The sequence below is a fragment of the Odontesthes bonariensis genome, chromosome 12 (assembly GCF_027942865.1).
Source record: "Odontesthes bonariensis isolate fOdoBon6 chromosome 12, fOdoBon6.hap1, whole genome shotgun sequence".
In the NCBI taxonomy this organism is placed as follows: Eukaryota; Metazoa; Chordata; class Actinopteri; order Atheriniformes; family Atherinopsidae; genus Odontesthes; species Odontesthes bonariensis.
In genome coordinates this window covers 11,861,089-11,883,427 of record NC_134517.1, presented here as the reverse complement: position 1 = coordinate 11,883,427, position 22,339 = coordinate 11,861,089, and the positions used below count along the sequence as shown (strand labels likewise).

At 39.8% G+C, this 22,339-nt stretch overlaps 1 protein-coding gene across 4 annotated transcripts in view; it reads right to left on the bottom strand.

The window, feature by feature from the left end:
- Positions 1 to 22,339, bottom strand: part of plekhm3 (pleckstrin homology domain containing, family M, member 3) — a 56,126-nt gene that overhangs the window by 12,608 nt on the left and 21,179 nt on the right. For 2 of the 4 annotated variants that reach the window (XM_075479097.1, XM_075479098.1), the window contains exons 4-6: positions 16,141 to 16,286; positions 15,657 to 15,850; positions 3,399 to 3,462 (exon numbers count right to left, since the gene is read on the bottom strand). In XM_075479097.1, the coding sequence (XP_075335212.1) occupies positions 3,399 to 3,462; positions 15,657 to 15,850; positions 16,141 to 16,286 (404 nt within the window). Of the gene's footprint in view, positions 1 to 3,352; positions 3,463 to 12,717; positions 12,833 to 15,656; positions 15,851 to 16,140; positions 16,287 to 22,339 lie in introns of those variants that run through there. The other 2 variants (XM_075479099.1, XM_075479100.1) reach the window with 2 other exon arrangements.

Here is a 22,339-nt window from a genome sequence, read left to right as displayed (position 1 = left end):
TAAGTAAGGCCTGTAAAGTTCGAGATGTAGTGCTTGGGTTTTTTGCAGTTTCTCTGAGGATTACATGGTCTGACCTTGGGTTGCATTTGCTTGGACATCCAGCTTTGAGACGACTGGCAACTGAATACAATTTTTTCTATTGTGAATACTCTTCAAATTGTTTGAAAATGAAAATGAAAGGACCAGGTTATTTATTTATTTATCTTTAACTATGTAAAAACTATAAGTAAAACCTTAGAACTGAAAAGCTGTGCACTTTTCTTTTTCATTAAACATAGTATTTGAAGCGGTGGGCAGCCTGAAGCGCCAAGAGAGCATGGGGGTACGGTGCCTTGATCAAGGGCACCTCGGCCGTGACAAGGAGGTGGACTGACACCCCTCCAGCTTTCACCATTCTTTTGAGTGGCGAGAGTGGGAATTGAACCACCAACCTTCCTGTTCTCTCCCGTTATGTGGATATACGTGGATCTCGAGTAATCTAAATATTGTCCGAAGGACGCCGACTTTCACCAAACTGTTATCGGTGAGTAGATGAACGTATTTTATGCCAGAAATAAGGTCCAGGTTTAAAAAAAAAAAAAAAAAAACTTTTTCCACTCCCTGTCACGTTGGGGAAGGCGTGGTGGTGAAGGAGTACCCAGAAGTAAACACTTGATTTATTTCAACATACAAACAAAAGTGCGGCTGAGCCAGAATACCAAAACCTGACAAACTTGAAACTTTGAATAAAACAAAAACCTGACTATGACTGTGGAGGAAACGCAAGGACAAACCTGACTTGACATGGATTGGCTGTGATTTCATCAGTGTGGGTGAGGATCTGGCAATGGGCATGAGAAAACCTGGAAACTAAATACTGAGGAGGCTGATTAGTGCAGCTGAGGGGACGAACACAGCTGAGGAACACAGTAAGTGAAGCTGATGACTAGGGCAAGAGTGACTGAAGAAAAACATGGCAAAACTAAACTAAACTAAACAGAAACCTAAAAGATGATCAAAAAATACAAATTGAGACACTTCCCCTTTAAAGCAACACCTAACAGAATGCGACAATCAAGCGCACCACTTCTGAAACGCTTCTGGGATAATATAAAGTCATGTTGGTCACTGGAGAACTGCTCCCAGTGGATCCTAGGAATAAATAAGGATGCCAATCACAGATTTGAAGAACTCCATGTGTTGTTTTTAAAATAAATTATGTCAGATTTTATAAACCACTAAAATACCAATGAAGCTTCATACTTTGTTATTTTTTTTTTATTCTGTCTGTTCTCATCAATATTGACAGTTTATAGAATAAAATCTATACACTAGAAAAAATGCCTCTCCAAAAATAAGTAAGAAAAACAACAAATACGAGACGTTTTTGCTTGAAATAAGCAAAAAAAAATCTGCCAATGGAACTAGTGAAAATCGGCTTGTCAAGATTTCTTGAAATAAGATGTGATATTTAGGACTTTTGAGATAAAAAGTGACCTTGAAATTAGCTTAAAAACCTCTTCAAATGTCAAAAAAGCTTGTTTCATATGAAATCCGACTCATAACAATTTGTTTTCAAGACTTTTTCATTTAAAAAGATATCCCAGATGTATTGTCTTCAAACAAGTACCTATATCTTGCTGAACTAGTACTTGTTAGGCAGATGTGTCTTATATTAAGTGTAATGAGATATTTTGACTAGAAATCAGACAAATATACTTGGTAAGACTTTGATTTTTTCCAGTGTAGATGTGAATTTGAGTGTTAAAGCTCATCCTACACTCAAAGCCATGAGGAGAAACTGGAAATCTTTCTGAGAACACCTAACATTTACTTAAGAGACCTCTGGACAAGTGCGAGTTGAGAGGCATGCCTGGCATACAGGGAATGCCGGGGTTTCACTGTGGGAAGTATGCTGCACACAAACTTTCATACTACTTCGGTACTCACACAAAACCATAGCGACCATCTTTAAAGCCAGCAGAGGAAAAGGGCAGAGTGTCCTTAGACAAACACATATGGCTTCTACAAAATGAACCAGTTCCTAATGGGGGACATTGGTGGAGGCTATTTGTCGGGAGGTGAAAAGACTAGTGTGGTCCAGTCTTTAGCCAGAGGAGCTCAGCCTCCACTGACCTCTGAGCCACAACAAAAAAAGCCATGTTGCTTAAGTGCGTCATATTATTGAGGAGATGAATCAAAAGAAACAAGCCTGTTAATATGGAAAACCAATTAAGAGACAGAGTGCTCGAGAATCTCAGGGAGAGGGGGAGATAAAGAGAAGAGGGAGCTGAGCAGACTCTACAAAAGATTCCTATTGTTGAAATTTGTACAAAATCTCTGCTTTGGGGGGTCTGTGGGTGAGTTATAGGATTTAAGCAGGGAAAGACACGCTAAACCCACATGTGCACTGAGCGTGTGTGAGACCAAGGGGATGTTGGGAAGAATGAAGGGATGTCACGCTTTGTTTTTCTGCCTGTTGATTTTGAATGTGACCAATTAGTGAAGCAGAGAGACACAGAGTATGGGAGTGGAGGAGGAGGGGTCCAATCTCTTTCACCGTGAGAGTCCAAGGCCGAGCTCTGAGTCAGAGCGGGATGAAAGAAAAAAATGGAGCAGGGTACAACATAATGAACATAATGACAAACAAAAGAACTTTTCAGTCATTTGTGGTTGCTTTCCTCAGACCCCCAACTCAATTTGACAGCTCAACGCTGAACTGCTGAGAGGCCAGGGTGTGTTCTCTTTTTTTAGTTAATCTTTGCTACAAAGATTTGAATCTTTCATGTGACACTAGAAACATTTAAACGTCACAAACAAACTTCTTCTGAAAAAGTAAAACAGGTTTGAGTGTTTTGAGCGACTGCTATTACATCCATCTTTAATTAAAAGATGGATGTAAAAAGGCATTCACACATTGCTAGAACGGCTGCCATAATGTATAGCAGAGAAGTTGATTACTGGGGGTTCTTTTTTAGTGCTAGATTAATACATACGTGGAGGTCCAGTTAGCATTTTCCACCTGGGCGATGCTATATGTGGCACTAGGTAAAAATAATTATGTTTGTTCTCTCAATTATAAAGGAACATGTCACCCAGTGCAATGGTGTTGTTCATTATATTTTTAGCCGACAATGGGGACTTATGCCTGCTGAGCATTACCATGTTACACAGCAAAATTTAGAAACTTACAAACCATTCATCAGCATTTTCTAAATGTTAGTGTTTTCACATGGAATATGATTTCACCTATGATAGCAGTTTCAATATCATGACAACAATTTATTCGCCTGAACAAATCTTTTTAATGAAATAGAACAGACGAGGTGATATCAAGCCCAAATATAATTCTTTAGTGAAACATGGCTTCATAAATGGCTTTGGTCTTATTGTGTGGCTGTAAGTGACTGTGTGTTTACCTGCTGCAGGTCAGCCAAGGAGTACAGATGAATATGCTGTAGCAGGTATTCCCTGGGAAAAATCCTTTAAACACACAAGAAGAACGGTTGGATCATTTTCTACAGAGCAGGTTATCTGTTCAACAATCAGTGATGACATGATGATGACATACTTCACTCTTCAGCATAAAAAAATAAGACTGATGGAGTGGCAGGAATATAATATGGAGATTATTTTAATATGTGATAAGACAAACAAGGTCAACACATTTAGATACTGTCCTAAATGCAACAGTAGAACATCATTCTGTCTTTTTAATTACCATTTCCATTGACGTAACTCATTAAAAAAAGATGACATAATTGTGTTGCTCTTTTGACAAAGTATAAAGAATGATGATTAAATACTATTTCACTTATAACGGTGTTGTTTAAATTATATAATAACAAAAGTACATACGTATATGTACTGCATATAATCTAAGCAGTTACCTGTCACGTGTAGGGACATGGTAAAAAAGCATGAAGATGGATACTCTACTATGTCACTGACATTTCATAAACACATTTGAGCAAGATCAGTGTCTGCTATTAGCCTGGGAATTCCCATGCTGCTTTGCGCGCGATTTCATTCTCACTGCAAAGTCAGCCTGGAAACCACCGCTCTTATTTTTGCCAGAGTTTGCGAACCAATCACAGAACGGGGGGGGGGGCGCGTTACCGTTCGATGCAGCCTTAGAAAGTGTTTTAAGTAGCTTAGAGCGCAAGTTTACTTTTGTTTTACTTTTTTTTCTTCTTCTTCCTCGTCGAATTTCTGTCGTCAGCTGGTAGAAGTGATACAATTGGCTATGAATCGCGCGCAAAGCAGCATGGGAAGAACCAGACGCCATTTGATAGACATTCGTAGCGCCCAATAAACGGCTCTAGGCATTTGTAAACCACGCCTCAAATACGAGAAAATGCACACCTAGTTCCCAGACCACCATCTCATCGAGATGTGGACGCGTCAGCCAGGCTAGTCTGCCATAGTAAATATCTGATAACACAAGAAGTATGAGCACAAACTGCAACCAGCCGGAAGCTTAAACTTCCCCAATTTCCCAATGACCTTTTCTTCTTACCAGGTTTTTTTTACAAATAACACTTGCAATAATCAAATAGGATATTACACCGTTTGTACATTATGAGCATATTTCATATTAAATCACAAACCTCTCAGTACATAATGCTTAATAAAGACATATTAGCAGAGTGTCACTAACTTCCAGCTTCTTTTAGTCATGCCAAAAGTCTGACTTTCACGTGACTGTCAGACTTTTGTCACATAACTAAGTCATGACAATATGACTGCGTAACCCCAGTCCTTGCTTCTCTTCACTGACTTACTGCTCAGGTTAGAGCTGAGCAGTAAAGCCCTGCTTTGAACTTATAAAATACTAAATGGTACTGCATCAGGATATTTAACTGACCTTGTAAAGCTATATGAACCTATAAGGTCACTGCACTCTTTGATTATCTAATGATTATCTTAAGTGCCTCTTTCAATTTATATGTTTTAAATGATTAGTGACTTTTTACTCCAAGTTGTTGTGCTTTCTGTTTTTCCTGTCTCTTGCTAAACACTGTGATGAAAGGTGAAAGGTGCTTTACAAATATATTTATCATTATCATTATTATAAACTACAGAGCTTATGAAGACTGTGTGCACCTTGCTTTAAATGTATGTGGACAACTTTAAGTTCATATCAACTAGACTGTTTTTACAACTTCATGTTGCTTTTGAAACTAGAATAGCTTCAGATTTAGATTCGGATGGCATATTAAATTGTTGTGAGAGGGTTAAGAGTTGGTTAGGTCAAAGAATGACCTCACATCAATACAAATACCATCTCATGTATGTGTTGTAGCCTTATCTCAGACAACTAAGATTGATGGCACCAGGGTAAATCCTAGCTAAAGCTGTGATGAGTGTCACCAACACAAGGACGTGTTTGTCTGTGTGATCCAGACACCTTGTGGTGATAGGCACCATTGACAATCGACTCTGTTTGAAATGCTACCAATGGTTACCACATCAGCATTCATGAGACAACAAAACACACACAGACTCTTTTCGGATTGTGCTTAGATGAACACACCCCCAAAGTGTGTGATGATCTTGATAAAAGCACTTGAAAGCGAACATGTTTGAGGATTAGATTACAAAGAGCACAAGCAGGATTGTTCATGTATGCAAATGAACACGCATGCCAACGACTGACAATATTTGTATTAGAGCTGATAGTGTTTAATTCTGCGCCTTAAATCAGTATCCCGAGGGCTGTTTCCACTCCAGCCGACACACCTTTCCACAAAACTCTGTTATAACTCAGGGATCATGATTGTGTGCTAAAGGAGTGTCTGACCTGACTGAGTGTGCAGGTTGTAGAAAGTCCTGAAAATATGTGTCTGTGTGCGCAAGTGACAGACAGACTAAGGCATTAGTGGAAAATCTTATCTCTGTCAACCTTATGAAGATCATTCTATGATGAACAAGTGTCAATTAAGCTGTAGATTTCTTGTATTATATTTTCATGTTGTACTCCATCACTACCTGTATAACTATCACACACAAGCAAACATCTAAAGACACAAGAGGAACCAAGGGTAAACACTACTTTAACCATTCAACACCACACACAAATCACTCCATCCATCCTAACATCACAAATATATATATATATATATATAGAAAGCTGCAGGGCATTTAGGAGCACCAATCAAAAATCAGCTTTCCAAAACACTTCCATAATTTTTCCACCTTGACTGCTTCCCAAAGAAACATAAAAAGAGCTCTTTAAATGAATCACCTTGTAGTGAAGTAGAACTTTAAAAGATGTATATAAAAAAAAAAATGTTTTTTTAAAAAACAGATACTGAATTAAGGAATCCTTTATTATTACCTCTTCCTTTAAAATAAAACAGTTATTCCTTTAAACTTTTCCCCAGTGCCGGACTTTCCTCTAAATGACACACTGGGGACAGTGCCGTCGCAGGTCACATTTATCTCAACAGTTGTGAACGCAAAACCTCCCAGTGAGCTTCATTAGCATGAAAATTATAAGGTAAAAGCTGCTAGTTGCCCAATATTGAAAATGACCAACTGTAGGATAAGAGAGGTGAAATGAAAACAAAGATTGTCATCCATTTTGTTCCATCGTGTTTTTTCTTCCCCTTCATCAATGTCTTACAGTTATAAATGAGCTTTAAAATCTAAAAAGTAGGCAAGCAGCTTATCTCTTCAATCCTTTCACATTTTGGCTTAGTTTTTGTTAAATAAACAATGACACAATGTTCTGCGTTGTGTCATTGTTCATATGAGGTTGTATTTATCCAATTTCTCAATAAGTTTGTCTCCATTTTAATCTTAATTCTTTTCATATGCTGCACTGTACCAAAACACCAGAACAATTTTCTTATGTGCGCTAACCTGCTTGGCAGAACCTCTCAGGGTTTGAGAAATGCTGCACGGGAAAACACACTCTAGCATGCAGACTTTAGAGCTTTGTGTGGTTGTGTGTGTTCGACTGTGTAGCCTTCTGCCTGTATGCAATAGATAACTCTTTTCGGATCGTCCCAGAAGTAGACTAATGACTTCAGGAAGGTTTTAGCGCCACGGACCTCATCAATCCTGCAGTGTTTGGAAGTGGTGGGGCACTGGCCGGCATTAGTTAATGGGACAGAAGTAAACACAGAACACAGTGATGCTGCTCTGCTTTGCAACATGGTTCTTTCAGGGCTTCATTTAGAAATGCCAGTGCTGTTGTTCATGAGTCTGATGAGTCTCCAATCATATATATATATATATATATATATATATATATATATATATGTGATATTCGTACATTTTCTGGAGGTTTCAATGAGAAATTTGCAGACCAAAAAACTTCATGTTTGTTGGCTCATCAAGTCCAACTCGAGGCACCAACATGACCTGCTACTTCCACATCCTTTGAAAAGCATTTAAGTCTCGTCTTAAGTGACAGTTTCTCACTAACCGAATGATAAATTCAGACTGCTTGTAATATCTTTTCAATTTCATTTACTACCACAAAAAGTCTCAGAAAACCAGAAGCCTTTGGAATTTTTGTACATTTGATGTTCATTGACTGATCGATCACTTGATTCTTTTAGCTCTTGATGAAATACAGTCGTTTGAAAGAAATCTCTGAGAAGACTCTGACATCCAACTTGTTAGAAATCCACATAAAAAAATTCAATACAACAGAGGCGGAATTAAATCAAAGTCTATCTGCTGATCTTTCTTTAGAAATACTCAGTCAAGTCAAAATGTATAAGTGACCTGGACCCGGTCAAGAGGCATCCATCAGTGTACAGACAGTGCTTTCAGCGTGGGACCGCACTCAGATAAACAATCCACCACTCTGACCATCACACATGACGACATATACACACATTTTTATACACACCACACAAACACAACCACAGGAATGCATGAAGATAAAAGTTGTGGCAATATATACACATGAACTAAGGCACACATACACATCATAGAAGGAGATGTCAACAGTCTGTATTAGAGCAAATATCTAAGCGCATCTTGCTTCTAATGCAAGCTTAGAAAACTTGCATTTCTTTTTAATCATTTAATCTTTTTGAATTTCCCCACACAGGGGATGAATAAAGTATTTTTTATATTTTCTATCTAATCAGCATATATTCAACCTGAGTCAAAACCCAACAAAGACCCACCCAAATTCAACTCATGTAATAGAGTTTACGGCTGGAAAACTCTCTTAAATGCTAAAGTTCTGAAGACAACCAAATTGTGATTAAAAAAAACAAACATGTTTAGATAAATAATTTAAATGAGATTTTTTATTTGATTTGGTAAGGCCATAAACCATATGCTGTTGTTCTGTGCAAGCACAGCATCGACTGCATGTATGAATGCCTACAAAGAGCTGCCCATTCTTGTGCTTTCGTACAGTTTCTTCCACTTTTACTTTTTTATAAATTCTATCATTTTTGGGAATGGAAAGAATACTTACACTCCTATCCAAACTTTGCCCTATAAGCCAAACACAAAAACGACATTTTTAAAGCATCTGACCATGTATGCAGTGCAGCTTCATTGATTACTGACAAGCCAACAGCAGGGGATGGTTACAACTGTCACAAGCACAGTGTTTACATTTATTCTTTATTCCCCTCTACATACTAAACTATCATAAATAAACTGTAAGCGCTTGAATAAGGGCGACTGGACTTCTTCTTGGATCTTGAAGACGTTTTACCTCTCATCCAAAACACTCGTTTAGAACTGATGACGCCTTTCAGATGAGAGGGGAAACATCTTCAAAACGATTACCATGACCAAGATGACTGAGAATCTACAACAACATATTATAATAATGAATAAATAATAAATAAAAAAATAATAATTATAATATATGAATAGAGTATTTTTCTATTCTATTCTATTCTATAAACTATTACAACACAGCTATTTTGTCCTTTCCTTCCAGTTGTCTGTTGATATGAGCAGTTTTAAATAACATATATATATATATATATATATATATATATATATATATATATATTTACCTTATTGCTATCCTCAAATTGCCCCTATCTGTAGGGTGTGTATTATGAAATTAAATGACTTAGTGTTTGCAATGAAACAAAAGTAAAAGTAAATGTTAGAATCAATGTGTTTTTTGTTTTACTTTGTCTTGTTGTTTGGCATTTTCCATACCATCCCAAACTTTTCTTATTTTTGGTTGTACTAAAGCATTAAATATTTAGACAGACTGTCTTAACCTTTGTTTCTTTTCAGACCTCTGCAGGTGAACCTTCACATGACACATTCAGTATGTGTGCGTAGTCTACTGCTAGTTTTACTTTTTTCAGACTGGAATATCACTACGGATGCTTAATTCATAACTGATTTTATTTTCTAGTAAAGTTGTGGCCATTTGTGTTGTTTTGTTCTGCAATTTAGGCAAAATATATGTGGGAGCTGAACCTTTAAACCAGGATAACGTAACTTGTGTACCTTCACTGGATGGAAAACAAGAAACGTCCACAGGACTCCAGTGTAAAAGATTAACACAATGTATTTATTCCAAAGTTTTCCAAGGTATCTTGTTACAGGAGTATTCCAAATCAAAGTTTCTCATCCGAAAAGGAACTGCGGTTAGAAAACTGTGTCGCTCAGTCCATAATTAAGCCTCAACTGCCTCCAAAAGCCTGTAGTGCAGTAAAAAACTGTTTTCTTAAAGCGACAGTTACATAAAAAATGTCTCCTAACAAAAGGTTACAAAATTCTATTAAAATAAACATGAATTCATCCAGTTTTATCCAGTCAAATTGACATTCATATGAACTTTCACACTAAACAAACAAAAGCATGTAGGAACATACAAAAACAAACTTTGGCTCCCACATTCCGGCCCCTAATTGTACTCTTAACTGGAGACAATTACCAAATTATATAACGAGGAGCCAAAGAAATTAAAGTCCTTCTGGGATAAGAAGTCTTCTTTTTTGTTGCTGGACTTAGATTTGCCTCATTCAGCTTCGTGGAGAAGGCAAAGTTTTGTGATGGGCCTATCCAGCGTACTGGTCTTAGTCTTTATGCGGACCTTGTCTGGGACTGTTTGGATCACTCTCCCCATTACCCAGGTTGCGTGGTGCAGATTCGTCGACAACCAACACAATGTCTCCTTTGGCAAAGACCACTTGTGACGTTCTTGAAACAGTGGTAGATATTCTCTTGTCCACCACTTCAAGAATATGTCTGCCATGTTCTGGACCCGTTTCCATCTCCTTCGTGAGCAGAGATCTTGGTTGTCAAACAGGCCTGGGGGAAGAGATGGCTTGGTCTTGAGGAGCAAGAGATGATGTCGGTGTGAGCTCCTCTAGATCAGGGATTTCCAAAGTCGGTCCTCGAGGGCTGCTGTCCTGCAGGTTTTAGATGTTGCCCTGCTTCAACACACCTGATTCAGATCAAGACATCATTAACAGGCTTGTGCAGAACTTAACAATCTGTTGAAGAGATCCATTTAATCTGAATCAGGTGTGTTGAAGCAGGGCAACATCTAAAACCTGCAGGACAGCAGCCCTCGAGGACCGACTTTGGAAATCCCTGCTCTAGATCAGTGTTTCCCCAACCGGGGGTACGCGTACCCCTAGTGGTACACGGAGGTACTGCAGGGGGTACGCGCGCACAGGGAGTTTTTTTTATTTTTATTTTTTTTTTATTATTATTTATTAAGGCGTCACACTTTTATGGAGGACTGTTTATGAAGGAGACTCCAGTTTTGTGATGAATGTTACATTAGTTAGGCCTGTTAATGTATTCTTAAAAAGTGAGAGAAATGAGTTATGTTTATGTATTCTTAAAAAAAGAGAAATGTTACTTGTTTAAGTTAGATAACAAAGGAAGATTATTTTGATTTAGTATTTATACTATTTTGGTTAATTATTTATATTTCAAGAAAATGTTTTTTATTTTTATGTTGAATTCAACTGAGGTTGAAAAAAAGAGAGAGAAAGCCTGAGAATTTTATGTTCAAGTTAAGGATATTAAATAAAATGATTTTCATGTAATAACCACTGTGTTGCTCTACTTTTGGAGAATCATTGCACGCGTTGTATGTGTGAGGGGGTACTCGTGGTGTGACAAGAAGGCTCAGGGGGTACTCAGGCCAAAAAAGGTTGGGAAACACTGCTCTAGATCATTAAGATCACTAGATGCCTTAGTTACAGGCCGACTGTTGATGATGGCCTCTGCCTCACATAACAGGGTATGTAGGCTCTCCTCATCAAGTTTCTGTAATCTCAGGGTGACATTCAGGATCTTCCTTACAGACTTGATCATCCTCCACAGACCACTCCATGGTGGGAGCCAGTGGGAGGATTGATCCACTGAATGTCATTCTGGTGAAGAGAGTTTTTCAATCTTGGAGCTATTCCACTCCTGGATGGCTCTCTTTAGCCAACTTTCTGCTCCAACAAAGTTTGGAGGATCTTCACCTGGCCTCTTCTAGCGATAAAGCACCGAAGAGCAGCTATGAAGGAATCCGTATCAGGAGAAGATGCTAACTCCAAGTGTATTGCACGGATTGCCAGGCATGCAAAAATCACGCCATATCTTTTCACCAAACTTCTTCCACATTTTACCTCGAACGGGCCAAAGTAGTCTACCAGTGTTGGTGAACGGAGGTCATCTGGCAGGACTCTCATGGAAATCTCTGAGGATGGATCAGCATTGAAATGTGCAAATCTTTGTGCAAAATTGCTGGCTGGTTTGACTCCTCAGGCAAAGCGGCTCTGTTGAGTCTTCCTCCTACTCTGACAATGCCTTCTTGGAGAACTGGATTAAGTTCTAAAAGACTACTGCTTCTCTTCACATTTTCATCCTTTTGGAGTGCCATGATTTTGTTTGTGAAAGTCTTTCCTTGTCGATGGCGGATGATCTCTTGCTCTGCTTCCTTAAGGTTCCCCACTTTGTTTACAAGCACCTGCTCTTGAAAGACCTGCCTTAAAATCCCTTATCTCCTTGTCAACATCAGGTGTAGCAAGAGTTATGTCCAACTCCTTTCTCTTTTTCGAAATAAGCTCAGCAGAGCTCTCCTAACCTTTAACATCCAAGCGACTGCCTTCTTAAGATGACTCCATGAAGAGAAGTACTGCATTAACGCCAGTACTGCACCCCCTTGATCCCCGGCTACAGTAGCACAGACCACGGTGTTCTTTACCACTGGGTCCGACATTATTAGATCCCCAGGGTGTTCTGGGTTCTTGGCAGAGGTGAAAAGAGTACTGAAAATTTGTACTCAAGTACAAGTACTGTTACATTGCTTAAATTGTACTCAATTACAAGTAAAAGTACTCTTTTCAAAAACTACTCAGAGTATTAATTACTTTTTAAACAATGAATGTTTTATTGCATCGTCAATAGCAGACATTTGATTCGATTCACCCATGTAAAAGATCCACCCCTGCCGACCTCTGGTCCAGTGCTATATGTCAACTGAGAGCTGGGAACCTGAATATTAATTTGAGCTGCAGCTCAGCACTGTGCGCCAGTTTTTTTTTTTTTTTTTTTTTTTTTTTTTAAAATCAAAAACAGCTCACCTTATACACTCCATTGGTTGTAGCGCTGGTGCCCACAAACCCACTTTCAACTGACTCTGACGGCCTTTCCTCACCTTTGTATTACTCACGTTCGGTCCTTGTGTCTTTGTTTGAAATGCCACTTTTGGCCTTTATGTGCAACACTGTAGGGTGCAACTGCGTGCAGACGTGACAAGTCATCTTCTCCTTACATGAGGTACTCATGTGGCCCCTTTTAACACAGCTGAAGCACAAACCTTTGGCTCGCAAGAAGTCAATCTTCTCCTTATTTAAAGATTTCTTCATTTTCTTGCATCGTTCCATAGAATGTTCTGCACCATGACAGAAAAGACAGGGTTTGACAAATGCATGCTCTTCGCTGTCTATGACTTTACTTCTTGGCTTAAACATGGCACTCACTGCTTCATTGCTTGTGATAGTTGCCGCTGTGACATAACCTCTTTTGTTGTCACTTCTCCTATGCAACCAACTTCTCCATCTCCCCATCAGTTTATATGGGAGCTTAGCAATTAAAGCATGGATGTTAGCTGCATTATCAAGCTCTTCCATATACTCCACGTCAGTCATAGCATTACGACATGCAGTGAGATAGAGGCCGAAAGACTGAAGAGCTTCTCCGTCATCAGACTTGATGGGAAGCCAGTTCAAAGCTTTGTTAGTATATGCCACTGAAATCTTGTAGGCATTTCCGAAGTGTTCCTCCAGACATCTCTTAGCTTCACGGTAGCCGAGCTCAGGTTCCATATGGAAACAGCTACATACCAGCTCCTTAGGCTATCCAGCAGTATACTGCTCCATGAAATGGAGACAGTCTCTGTCTTGTTATCTACTCCGTGTTCAAATGCTCTTTTGAACCACAGATATTCTAAAGGGTCTCCCTTGAACACAGGAATGCTCCAAGGAGGCAGCGAAGCTAGTTTCTGTTGCTTCATTAACCTTTCAGCAACACCTTACAGAGTTTCTGGTGCCTGTGCCCGTGGCTGAGCAGCTGCAGCAGCTGATGGTCGTCCACAAGGTCGAAATTCGCTACCTTGCACTGCGTGTGAAGAGTGCTTTGAACCTACATACGAGTTCATTCCATCCAGACTTGGTGCTTTGGATGACACACGCAACACTTCAAACTCTTCTAAGATCTTGATTTTAGCATTAGATGCTGCTAAAATGGTTTGAATCTGTAATTCCTCCTTTTCTCTTAGCTTGGCTTCCTGCTCCTCCAAAGTATTTTTCTTTTTCAAAGTGGATGCCTTTGTTAACAATGCAGCTCTCTTAAAATTCTGCCTTCAGCCGAGTAGACGAAGCCAATGATGATGTACGGGAAGAATGCCTTTTTTTATTTATTATTATTATTATCAGTTTTTTTTTTTGTTTGTTTGTTTTTCTTATAATATATTATTGTGATCCTGGGTCTGGGTCTTGCTGTTCCCTGGCCTGCTTGTGCTGTTCCTGATGGGGGGTGGGCATTGGCTCTCCCCACTGCTCGCGGCTTCACCCATCTGTGGGCACGTCTTGACTCCCAGTACGCTTGGCCAGGGGCACTGGGGCATGTGCTGGCCCACTGCGCTTGGCTGTCTGGGGCGCCTGGCCCTCTCGGGTGTTGAGTGGGGCCTCTAACAGGGGGTTTGGTGGCGCTCGGGCTCGCGGGGACCGGTTCCGGCATACGGCCCATGTCTGGGTGGCGGGGGCCTGGCGGGGCTGGTAGGCTGCCACCTCTGGTCACTGGGGCTTCCTCTGCTGTCTTCTGGGTGGATGCGCGGTTGTCCCTACGGTGGGCTTCCCGGGTTCTGTGCTCCTTGGGGGCTGTTGGTGGCCTGGGTCTGGGGGCCCTCTCGGCCTGATTTTGATTGCTGGGGGGGTGGATTGTGGCCCTATACACTCATATTTAAGCATGGTTATTTTGTGGGACCTATGTGGGACCATCTATGTGTATTGCATGTTCACACACACACACACACACACACACACACACACACACACACACACCCACCCACCCCAGGGTGAACTCAGTTTGGAAAAGACAGACACATGCACAGACAAAAACCTGATGGATGTTCGATGTCAGTGTGTCTGCCCTGCTATCATACCTGGTGGTTCCTCAAGTCACGTCCATGTGAGCACATTTACGCAGAGATGTTTTGTATTACCAACAACTTCTTTATAGATATTAATAATAATAATAAAACCTACGCGATCAAATATGAAAAAGAAAGTACATGCTCTTTCAATTCTCCGGTTTAATTGATCAGAACACAATTCTAAAAACATTGCCTGGTCCTGACTAGTACTTAAAATTATGTAATGAAAGCCTGATGAATGAAAGCAACACATGACATATGTGTGTTGTTATCAGTTTAATAATCTCTTTTCATGTCTTCTTCAGAGAGTTGGTGAAATAACTCCTTAGCACGGCTATTTAAGTCACAAAACTTTCCAAACAGCCTGTTAAATTCCACCATTTTGGTTTGAATCACTGGTAGGCTGCCATCACCACCATCATCCATTGCTTGACGCATCTGGTTCATTTTACCTGTTAGCTTAGCCAGCTTGGCCTTGCGTGTGCTAACAGCACGTTGCAACCTATCCCCCATAGCCTTCACTGAGACCTGCCCTGCCCCTTCATCCACAACTGTGTCCGTATCTTCATCTCTGTGCTCCATGCTTAATGCAAAACTACACAGTGGCTGAAGTGAATTAGCTGAAGCCTGAAGAGTACAGCCACCAAAATTTGCTGACAATGCCTGCTGCACCTTTAGTGGTGATATTGGAGCTAGTTGGCTAACTAGCACATTACACAGCACATTTTCTTTCTAAGGACTTTGAATTTACTCAGAACCACCGTAACCTGTTGTGAGTCTTCTTTCCTTGAGGTGTCCAATCCTTTATCTGTCCATTCATCCAAGTGGAGTAAGTTTTCTAACAATGTGGGAACTGAAGCTTTAAACCAGGTACACGAGTTACGTTAACCCGGTGTCAAGCTTCAGCTCCCACAATATACTTTATGAGGATAATTGACTACTAACATACTATTATGTCAACTTTTTGACTATAGCCCATGACATTATTTTTGACAAGACATCAAAAGCCTAAAAAAATCCAACTTCTTTGCAGAAACATACTACAACACTAAAGTAAATATACCTTCGCCGTAGGTCCTCAGCAACGGTTGCTCGGCAGCTGAACAGGTAGGCTCGCAGCGACTGAAGCTGCTGACGGAGACGCAGAACTGTGCTAAGAGGCTCACAGTGTTCGTACAGGCAGGGGTTGAGCTGCTGGATGTCCAGTAGTGGCTCCTCATACACGAACTCCAGGAACTCCTTGGCCTGTTTCGACACCTGGAGGAGCATGCAGTTTAGATTAATGCACCAACAAGCAACAACACATAAGGGACAAGCTGTTATCTCCTTGCTTGTAATGACTGGAGTGGGCTGGAGAATCCAAACAGTCTATGGTTTAGTATAATAAAGTACTTTAAATTTAGTCCACAGACATGAATGAAAAGAATAAATATCTAGGAAAACTTGGAGCAATAATTGGCTCTATAATACTTCTGTCCATCTAAGGCTGAAAGAGCTAGCACACAATCAACTTGAGTATTTTCATATATGCATGTGTGCTTTCCCACCTTGTGCTTACTGGTGTCCCAGTTGTGTAGCAGGCGAGCTGGGATGAGGAAAGAGTTGTCCTGATGGCAGCTCTGGCAGTAGTACCAGCCGCTGTAATAACAGACCTTTGCCTTTCCTCTGGATAGGCCGACTGGACGCTGACAACCTGAGGAGAAAGTCATTGGGTTAGCATGTGTATGCTTAAAACATGGTAATAGACATATATGTGGTGCAACAAGAGAATCTATCGTGTCTGAATGACAGAAGAAACAAATTAAACCAAACAGTCATCTTAATCTTAACATTTAACGTATCATCAAGCTGAAGACCTCAGTAAGGAGGTCCATATCTATAAATTCTGTTTGTTCACAGTCTTATTAGACTTTAAGTGTTACACAAGTCAGGTCTAGATGATAACAGTGTGCAGAAGCAGGAAAAGAAGAACGACTATCAGGATGACACAAAAGCTATAAAGTGAATGACCACACTAATCCAGCCGGGAAAACCTGCAGATATTACACGAGAGCTGAAGTTTAAAAGGACTTTCGAACCCAGCAAGATGATCCTTTGTATTATGACAAATAGAAAACAAATAGTTAATCCAACAGATTGTAGAGCGGATTTTACAGATGGGCAACATGCAAACGAAAGTAAGTGAGTGAGCTTTGTTAGGATAAGTAAGCAGTGTAGTGTGGTGGCTCCCTTTATTGATTCTCTTACTTTTACCACATGCTCATAGCTTTTCAAAGTTTTCTTGAGTCATCTCAGACCTTATCTTGAATGTATATGGATAACTGATAGAGCGTGTTGAAAGTTTTTCAGTCTCCAGACAATGAACACCTGAACATTAACTTTTTCCAACCGAGTTGTCTCACTTCTATTTTTTATTTATCGGGAACAACGTGCAGTTTTAATGTACCAGTGAACAAACAACTGTTTCTTTTACATTTAATGGAAGCAAAACCATGCAGCAGTGTGACAGTAGAGTCAAAAGCGGTGTCCCTCCCCTCACTGTACGCAAGCCACTGTGCCTGTTTACAAGTATAAACACATTTATGAATGTTTGTGCAATTCTGTGCTGAGACATGAATAGTTGTATCTCAACATGTATGTGTGTCAAGATTTGCGGTTTGGTTAAAAAAAAATCTCAAGCCACCCATTTTTCTTTATATACTACCAGGAAAACAGGAAATATAGCCAGCATTTGATTAAAACACACAAACAGAAATAGGAATAAAGTTTTTAAGGCAATATCAGAGTTTATACAATTCTAAAAAGCTTGAAAAGTCAATATTTGATATGAGCATCTTTATTCTTCAACACTGAACCCTCTTAGACAAGCTTTCTTTGGAGGATTCATCACTCCATAAGACCCGTTGCCATTGATTTTCAGCCCAGTTCTTGAGTCATTTGGCATACCTCAGCTTTTTCTCCCCATTTCCCTTACTTAAGAATGGCTTCTTGACAGCCACCCTTCCATGGATACCATTTCTAGGAGGCTTCAATGGAGATGGATCACCTGAATGTGCTGTAGACAGTTTTTTACGCCCGACACTGTTATCCATGTCCAGTTTCCTCAATTTTGAAACAATACACAGCACATCATGCTGTTTTCAGCTAATAGTTCTTTGGGAATCACCTTGTTGGTGCAAAAATACTATCTTAGCTCTGTCAAATGGAGTTATTTTTGGAGATGTAACTTTAAAAATGGGCACAAATCATGTGTCTCTACAACATGCTGCTAGTAGCAAAGCTGTCTGTTATGTGGAGACAACATTGGTTCACCCTTTGATTTAAGAGCATTTTTATGCTTAAATAATTCATAGGTCAGTGTTAAGTGGCTTAACAAACAGGTACAAGGACTAGACGGAAAATTTGTGAAAAGGCAGCCAATGTCCCAAGACAAGACTTCCCAAGACTTTGAAAGACCTTCAGAAAGTTTGGAGAGCTATTGCTAAAGACCACTTTAAAAGATGACAAGAAAATCCAGCTGCCTGGGAGCAAAATATATAGAAATGAAGGGTGGCTCAAGACTTCTCCGCAGTACTGTAGATGTGGATCAACATCTCAACACATTTGCCTTTTACTACATTTGCAGCAAAACTCTTGCAGACTTTATCTGGTTTTTTTTGTGAAAAGATCCATCTTTTAGAATATATCCATAGAAACAAATGTGATTTAGAAATTTTATAGACATAACTAAGATTTTTTCCCTGAGGATCTGATTTTACTGTGTCCCGTCCTCAACCCTGAAACTCATGAAATCCCACGTGTGTCCATTATGTAGCATAAATTTAGTTCAGCTTTTATTTACTAAAAATCTACCAGCCAAATTTATCTGAAGCAATCTCTGTAGTCCCTTTTTTTTGGTAGTCACAACACAGCAGCCTTGAATAGAAAAAAAAAGATAGATCTAAAAGACCAACAGATCCTCAGCTCTATTCAGCCTGATAGCTTCCCCACACTGCTTTGTCTTCCAGGCCCTTTAAAGTTTGTTCTTTACCAAAACACCCGGACCTGCTCTATGATCAGACACACCAAAACAACTGCGTGTCGAAGTGCTGCAACAGGTGTCCCTTATCAACACCATCTTAGAGGACACGGAGCCTGGAGGAAAACAGCGAAAGAAGAAAGGTCAAGAAGAAGAGATGTGCAAGACCGTTATCAAGGTTTCTAAAGCAGAGGCTGGCCAAAAAAAGAAAGAAAAGTTGGAAGTAGAGGGAAATGTGTCGGCGTGTTTGTCTAACACAAGAAACAACACAGAGTAAAAAAAGAAAGAGGAAATGGGGGGAAAAAACAGCTATTGAGATGGGAGGAAAGAATGAACAGCACAGAGGAGAAGAAGAGAGATCAAACAAGATGAAGGCAGACAATAAAGAGAAGTTAGTCCAGCTACTTTTTTTGTCATACAGTAATCTGATGTCTGAGCAACACAGACAATGGTGTAATCAGCATTCAAAGCTGAATTCCTTCTTTATCAGACCAAAAAAAAACAAAAACAAGAACTCATGTTGGAGTTCAACACAGAGACACAGAATAATAGGTGGACTAAACTATGGCTGTAACTAACAACTATATAAATACTAGTTTACTATTTATTAGTAAAAGTTAATTTTACTGCAGCAGTCAAGACGATAACTGCAGTTTTTGTTGAATCGGCTGAGCATGACACATCAGCCATAACATCATAACCAACTTTATAAAATCACAGTTCCTCTTTTTTTACCAATCATGATGTGCACACTGGACCGGTTGGGGTGTCCTGTGGTGTTTAGCACCAGCGTGTTGGTAGCAGACTCTTTGGGTCTGGAGGTTTGAATAGTGGGGCCTTTGTGTGTCAGGCACATCCCACAGGTGCTCAATCAGTTTGGGATTTGTCTAGGAGACTGGGTCAACTCTTTTGGCTTTTGTCCTAGTGGTGACCACCTGACAGCACTACTTTCATGGCACCAACACAGCCAAATACAGTCCATAACCTCACTGTTCCAAATATCTCGAAATCTGTTGTTGTTATTGTGACGCAACAATGCTTAAGCCCTTACACTTCAAGATGTGGAAGCCCTGAATTGAACCACAGATCTTGGCAAACGATCGCTCGACAGTTTTAGTTTTAGTGTCACGTGACATGGTTTATTTATCCTGTTTTTTTTTTTGTTTTTTTTTTACTTCTAAATTGTTTTGTATCCATTTTCACAACTTTCATAAATATACATTATTCCCTTAATTTAAAGTATTGCTTAATAGTTTAAATCCAAAAAAAAAGACAGCAAAGTCTTATCTTTGCAGAGGTGCTCACAATAGAAAATATATGTGTAACTCTGATCTAGGTAGGCTAATTAAAGCGATGATATCATACTGTTTGGGGTGGATGCTCTTTCAAGAAAACCACAGTCCACTGGTTGGAAAGCAGCAGGCTGGGGACATGGTTAACAGTCTGAGAAACACTGTGTCACTTCGAGGAAGCAGCTGACCACCAGACCAGCTTTCTGGCCAACTGTGGCCTCGAATTTGGTCTGCTGCTGTTGGGACCGCAGTAACAAAGGCACATACGTAAGAAGCCTGAAAACATTTGCAATCTAAAAAACAACCTTGAACCTAAACCTCAAATTCTATATCATGAGCAGAAGAGGAGAACACACCCACACATACAAACACATGGTCGCAAAAATATGCTAACCACAGCAGAGGTACTCTTTATGGTCCTCAGCACAGTATGAAACTTCACAGAAAATAAATGGGGTGCAATTGAAGGCCACAAAAGATGTAGTGACCCAAAGTTTATGGATCAAATAAATAACTGATCCAGGTCAAATTCACAACAAGCAGAACTTTTTTTTTTTTTGAACAAACAGAGAAGCCTACTGATGTTGGGGGTTACTTAGCCACATTAGATTACTCAGATTACTTTTTTGTGGTAACTGTTAATGCTGTACATTAGTTTTGCAATTCAGTAATCTATTAGAAGGTACTGATAAGTAGTTGACTACTGCTGACTTTTACTATTTTACTATATAAAAATGAGCTTAAAAGAAAATTCCCAACGTCTGTGTTAGTCATCCACATGTCAGAGCAGCTCACTCAGATAGCGAGACAGCAGAGAGAATGGTGCTTATGTTGAGGGGGTTGTTGTATTATTTTGAATTTGTGGGTGAAAAAAGAAATCATGGTGAAATGTATCTCGTGCCTGGGATATAATAAGAAGAATATGTTAGTAGTGAAGAACTCTACTTCAGATTTAAAGAAGCACCTGCAGGCAAGAGGCTACACTAACAAATGGAGGTAATCACTTTTATCAAATGAATGCAGGATGCAAAACAAGGCTGTTATAGAACATCTAAACTACGAAACTGAACATTTACATATTTCTTAGATGTCATAAGTGTCCCAATAAAACTTTTTACTTTTGTTGCTACTAGTTTATACTGTCAGTGCAGTGAAACAAACTAGTAGTTGGAAAACAACAACAACAACAACAACAAAGATGTAGGAACTTGGGATGGGCATATATTCTTGCTTTCTGACAAAACATAGAGTAATGACAGATATATCATTATTGAAAATAATTTGTAGCTTCCCAAAGTAATACAAAGTTAAGCAATGCAGACATGCAGATGGTGATGTTTTTTATGCTTTAAATGGTAAATGGACTGTACTTGTAGCACTTTTCTACTCAAAGCGCTTTTAACACTACACTTTAATGAACACAATTTTGACTATAGTTTCCACTTTCAGAAATGATGACATCCCTTCTTTTTTCCCCCAAACCTATTCTATAAATTCTACTTTCTTAAACTCCAGGGTAACTATTAATAGTTTCAGCAGCAGAGTAACAACTGTGCTTTTTACTCGTCTCTGATCTTTTATGCGTCTTTCTGGGATGAAGAGAAAGAGGGACGGAGGGACGGAGGGAAAGATGAATGGGAATTCAAACGTAGCTCAAAGGTCCACCGATTGTACTGTGGCTCTCCGGTGAGAGGGTCACTTTGACCCGCTCACACAGACTGAGAGACATAGAGATACAGACAGAGAGAGAGATGACATCAGGGAAAAAAGAAAACTTGCGCTTTCATCTGCCCGCCACTGGTTCAAACCACCACATCTCTGACAAGACTTTGCTCTGTCTGTGTGTGTGTGTGTGTGTGTGTGTGTGTGTGTGTGTGTGTGTGTGTGCGTGTGTCCCATGCACATGTGTGAATTAAAACTGAAAAGACGTGAAGCTCAAGCTTTGATGTTTCTCATTCACGCCGACTAACAATCAAACGAAAATGTGAACGAATGGAGAGTACTATGAGTAAGATAGTGTGCGTGTGTGTTTTTGTACAGAAACCGTCCATCTTTTGATGTGAATCCACCTCTTTTACCTTCTCAGTTCCCTCATACCTACTAATTCACACTTCACCCGATCCACCCCCCCAACTCAACCACTGTCAGACAGACCCACGTGGTTCATCGGGGCCTGAGAATGTGCTCAAATGCAACAACAGGGGCCACCAATCCTGAGGACACACTCTTCACAACACGTGTGCAAGAGTGTGTGTGTGGCAAGAGGTTATGGGGCGGTGGGGAGTCACAGTCTTCTAACGAATGCCATTTCCTTCAAAAGGAATCTAAAATGCAGCCCTTCCCATATGTAATTAGTTGAATACATTTAGCATTTTCATGTTAAATAACCAATCACTCAAGATGTACATGTATGGAGGTAGCATATGCATATGCAAA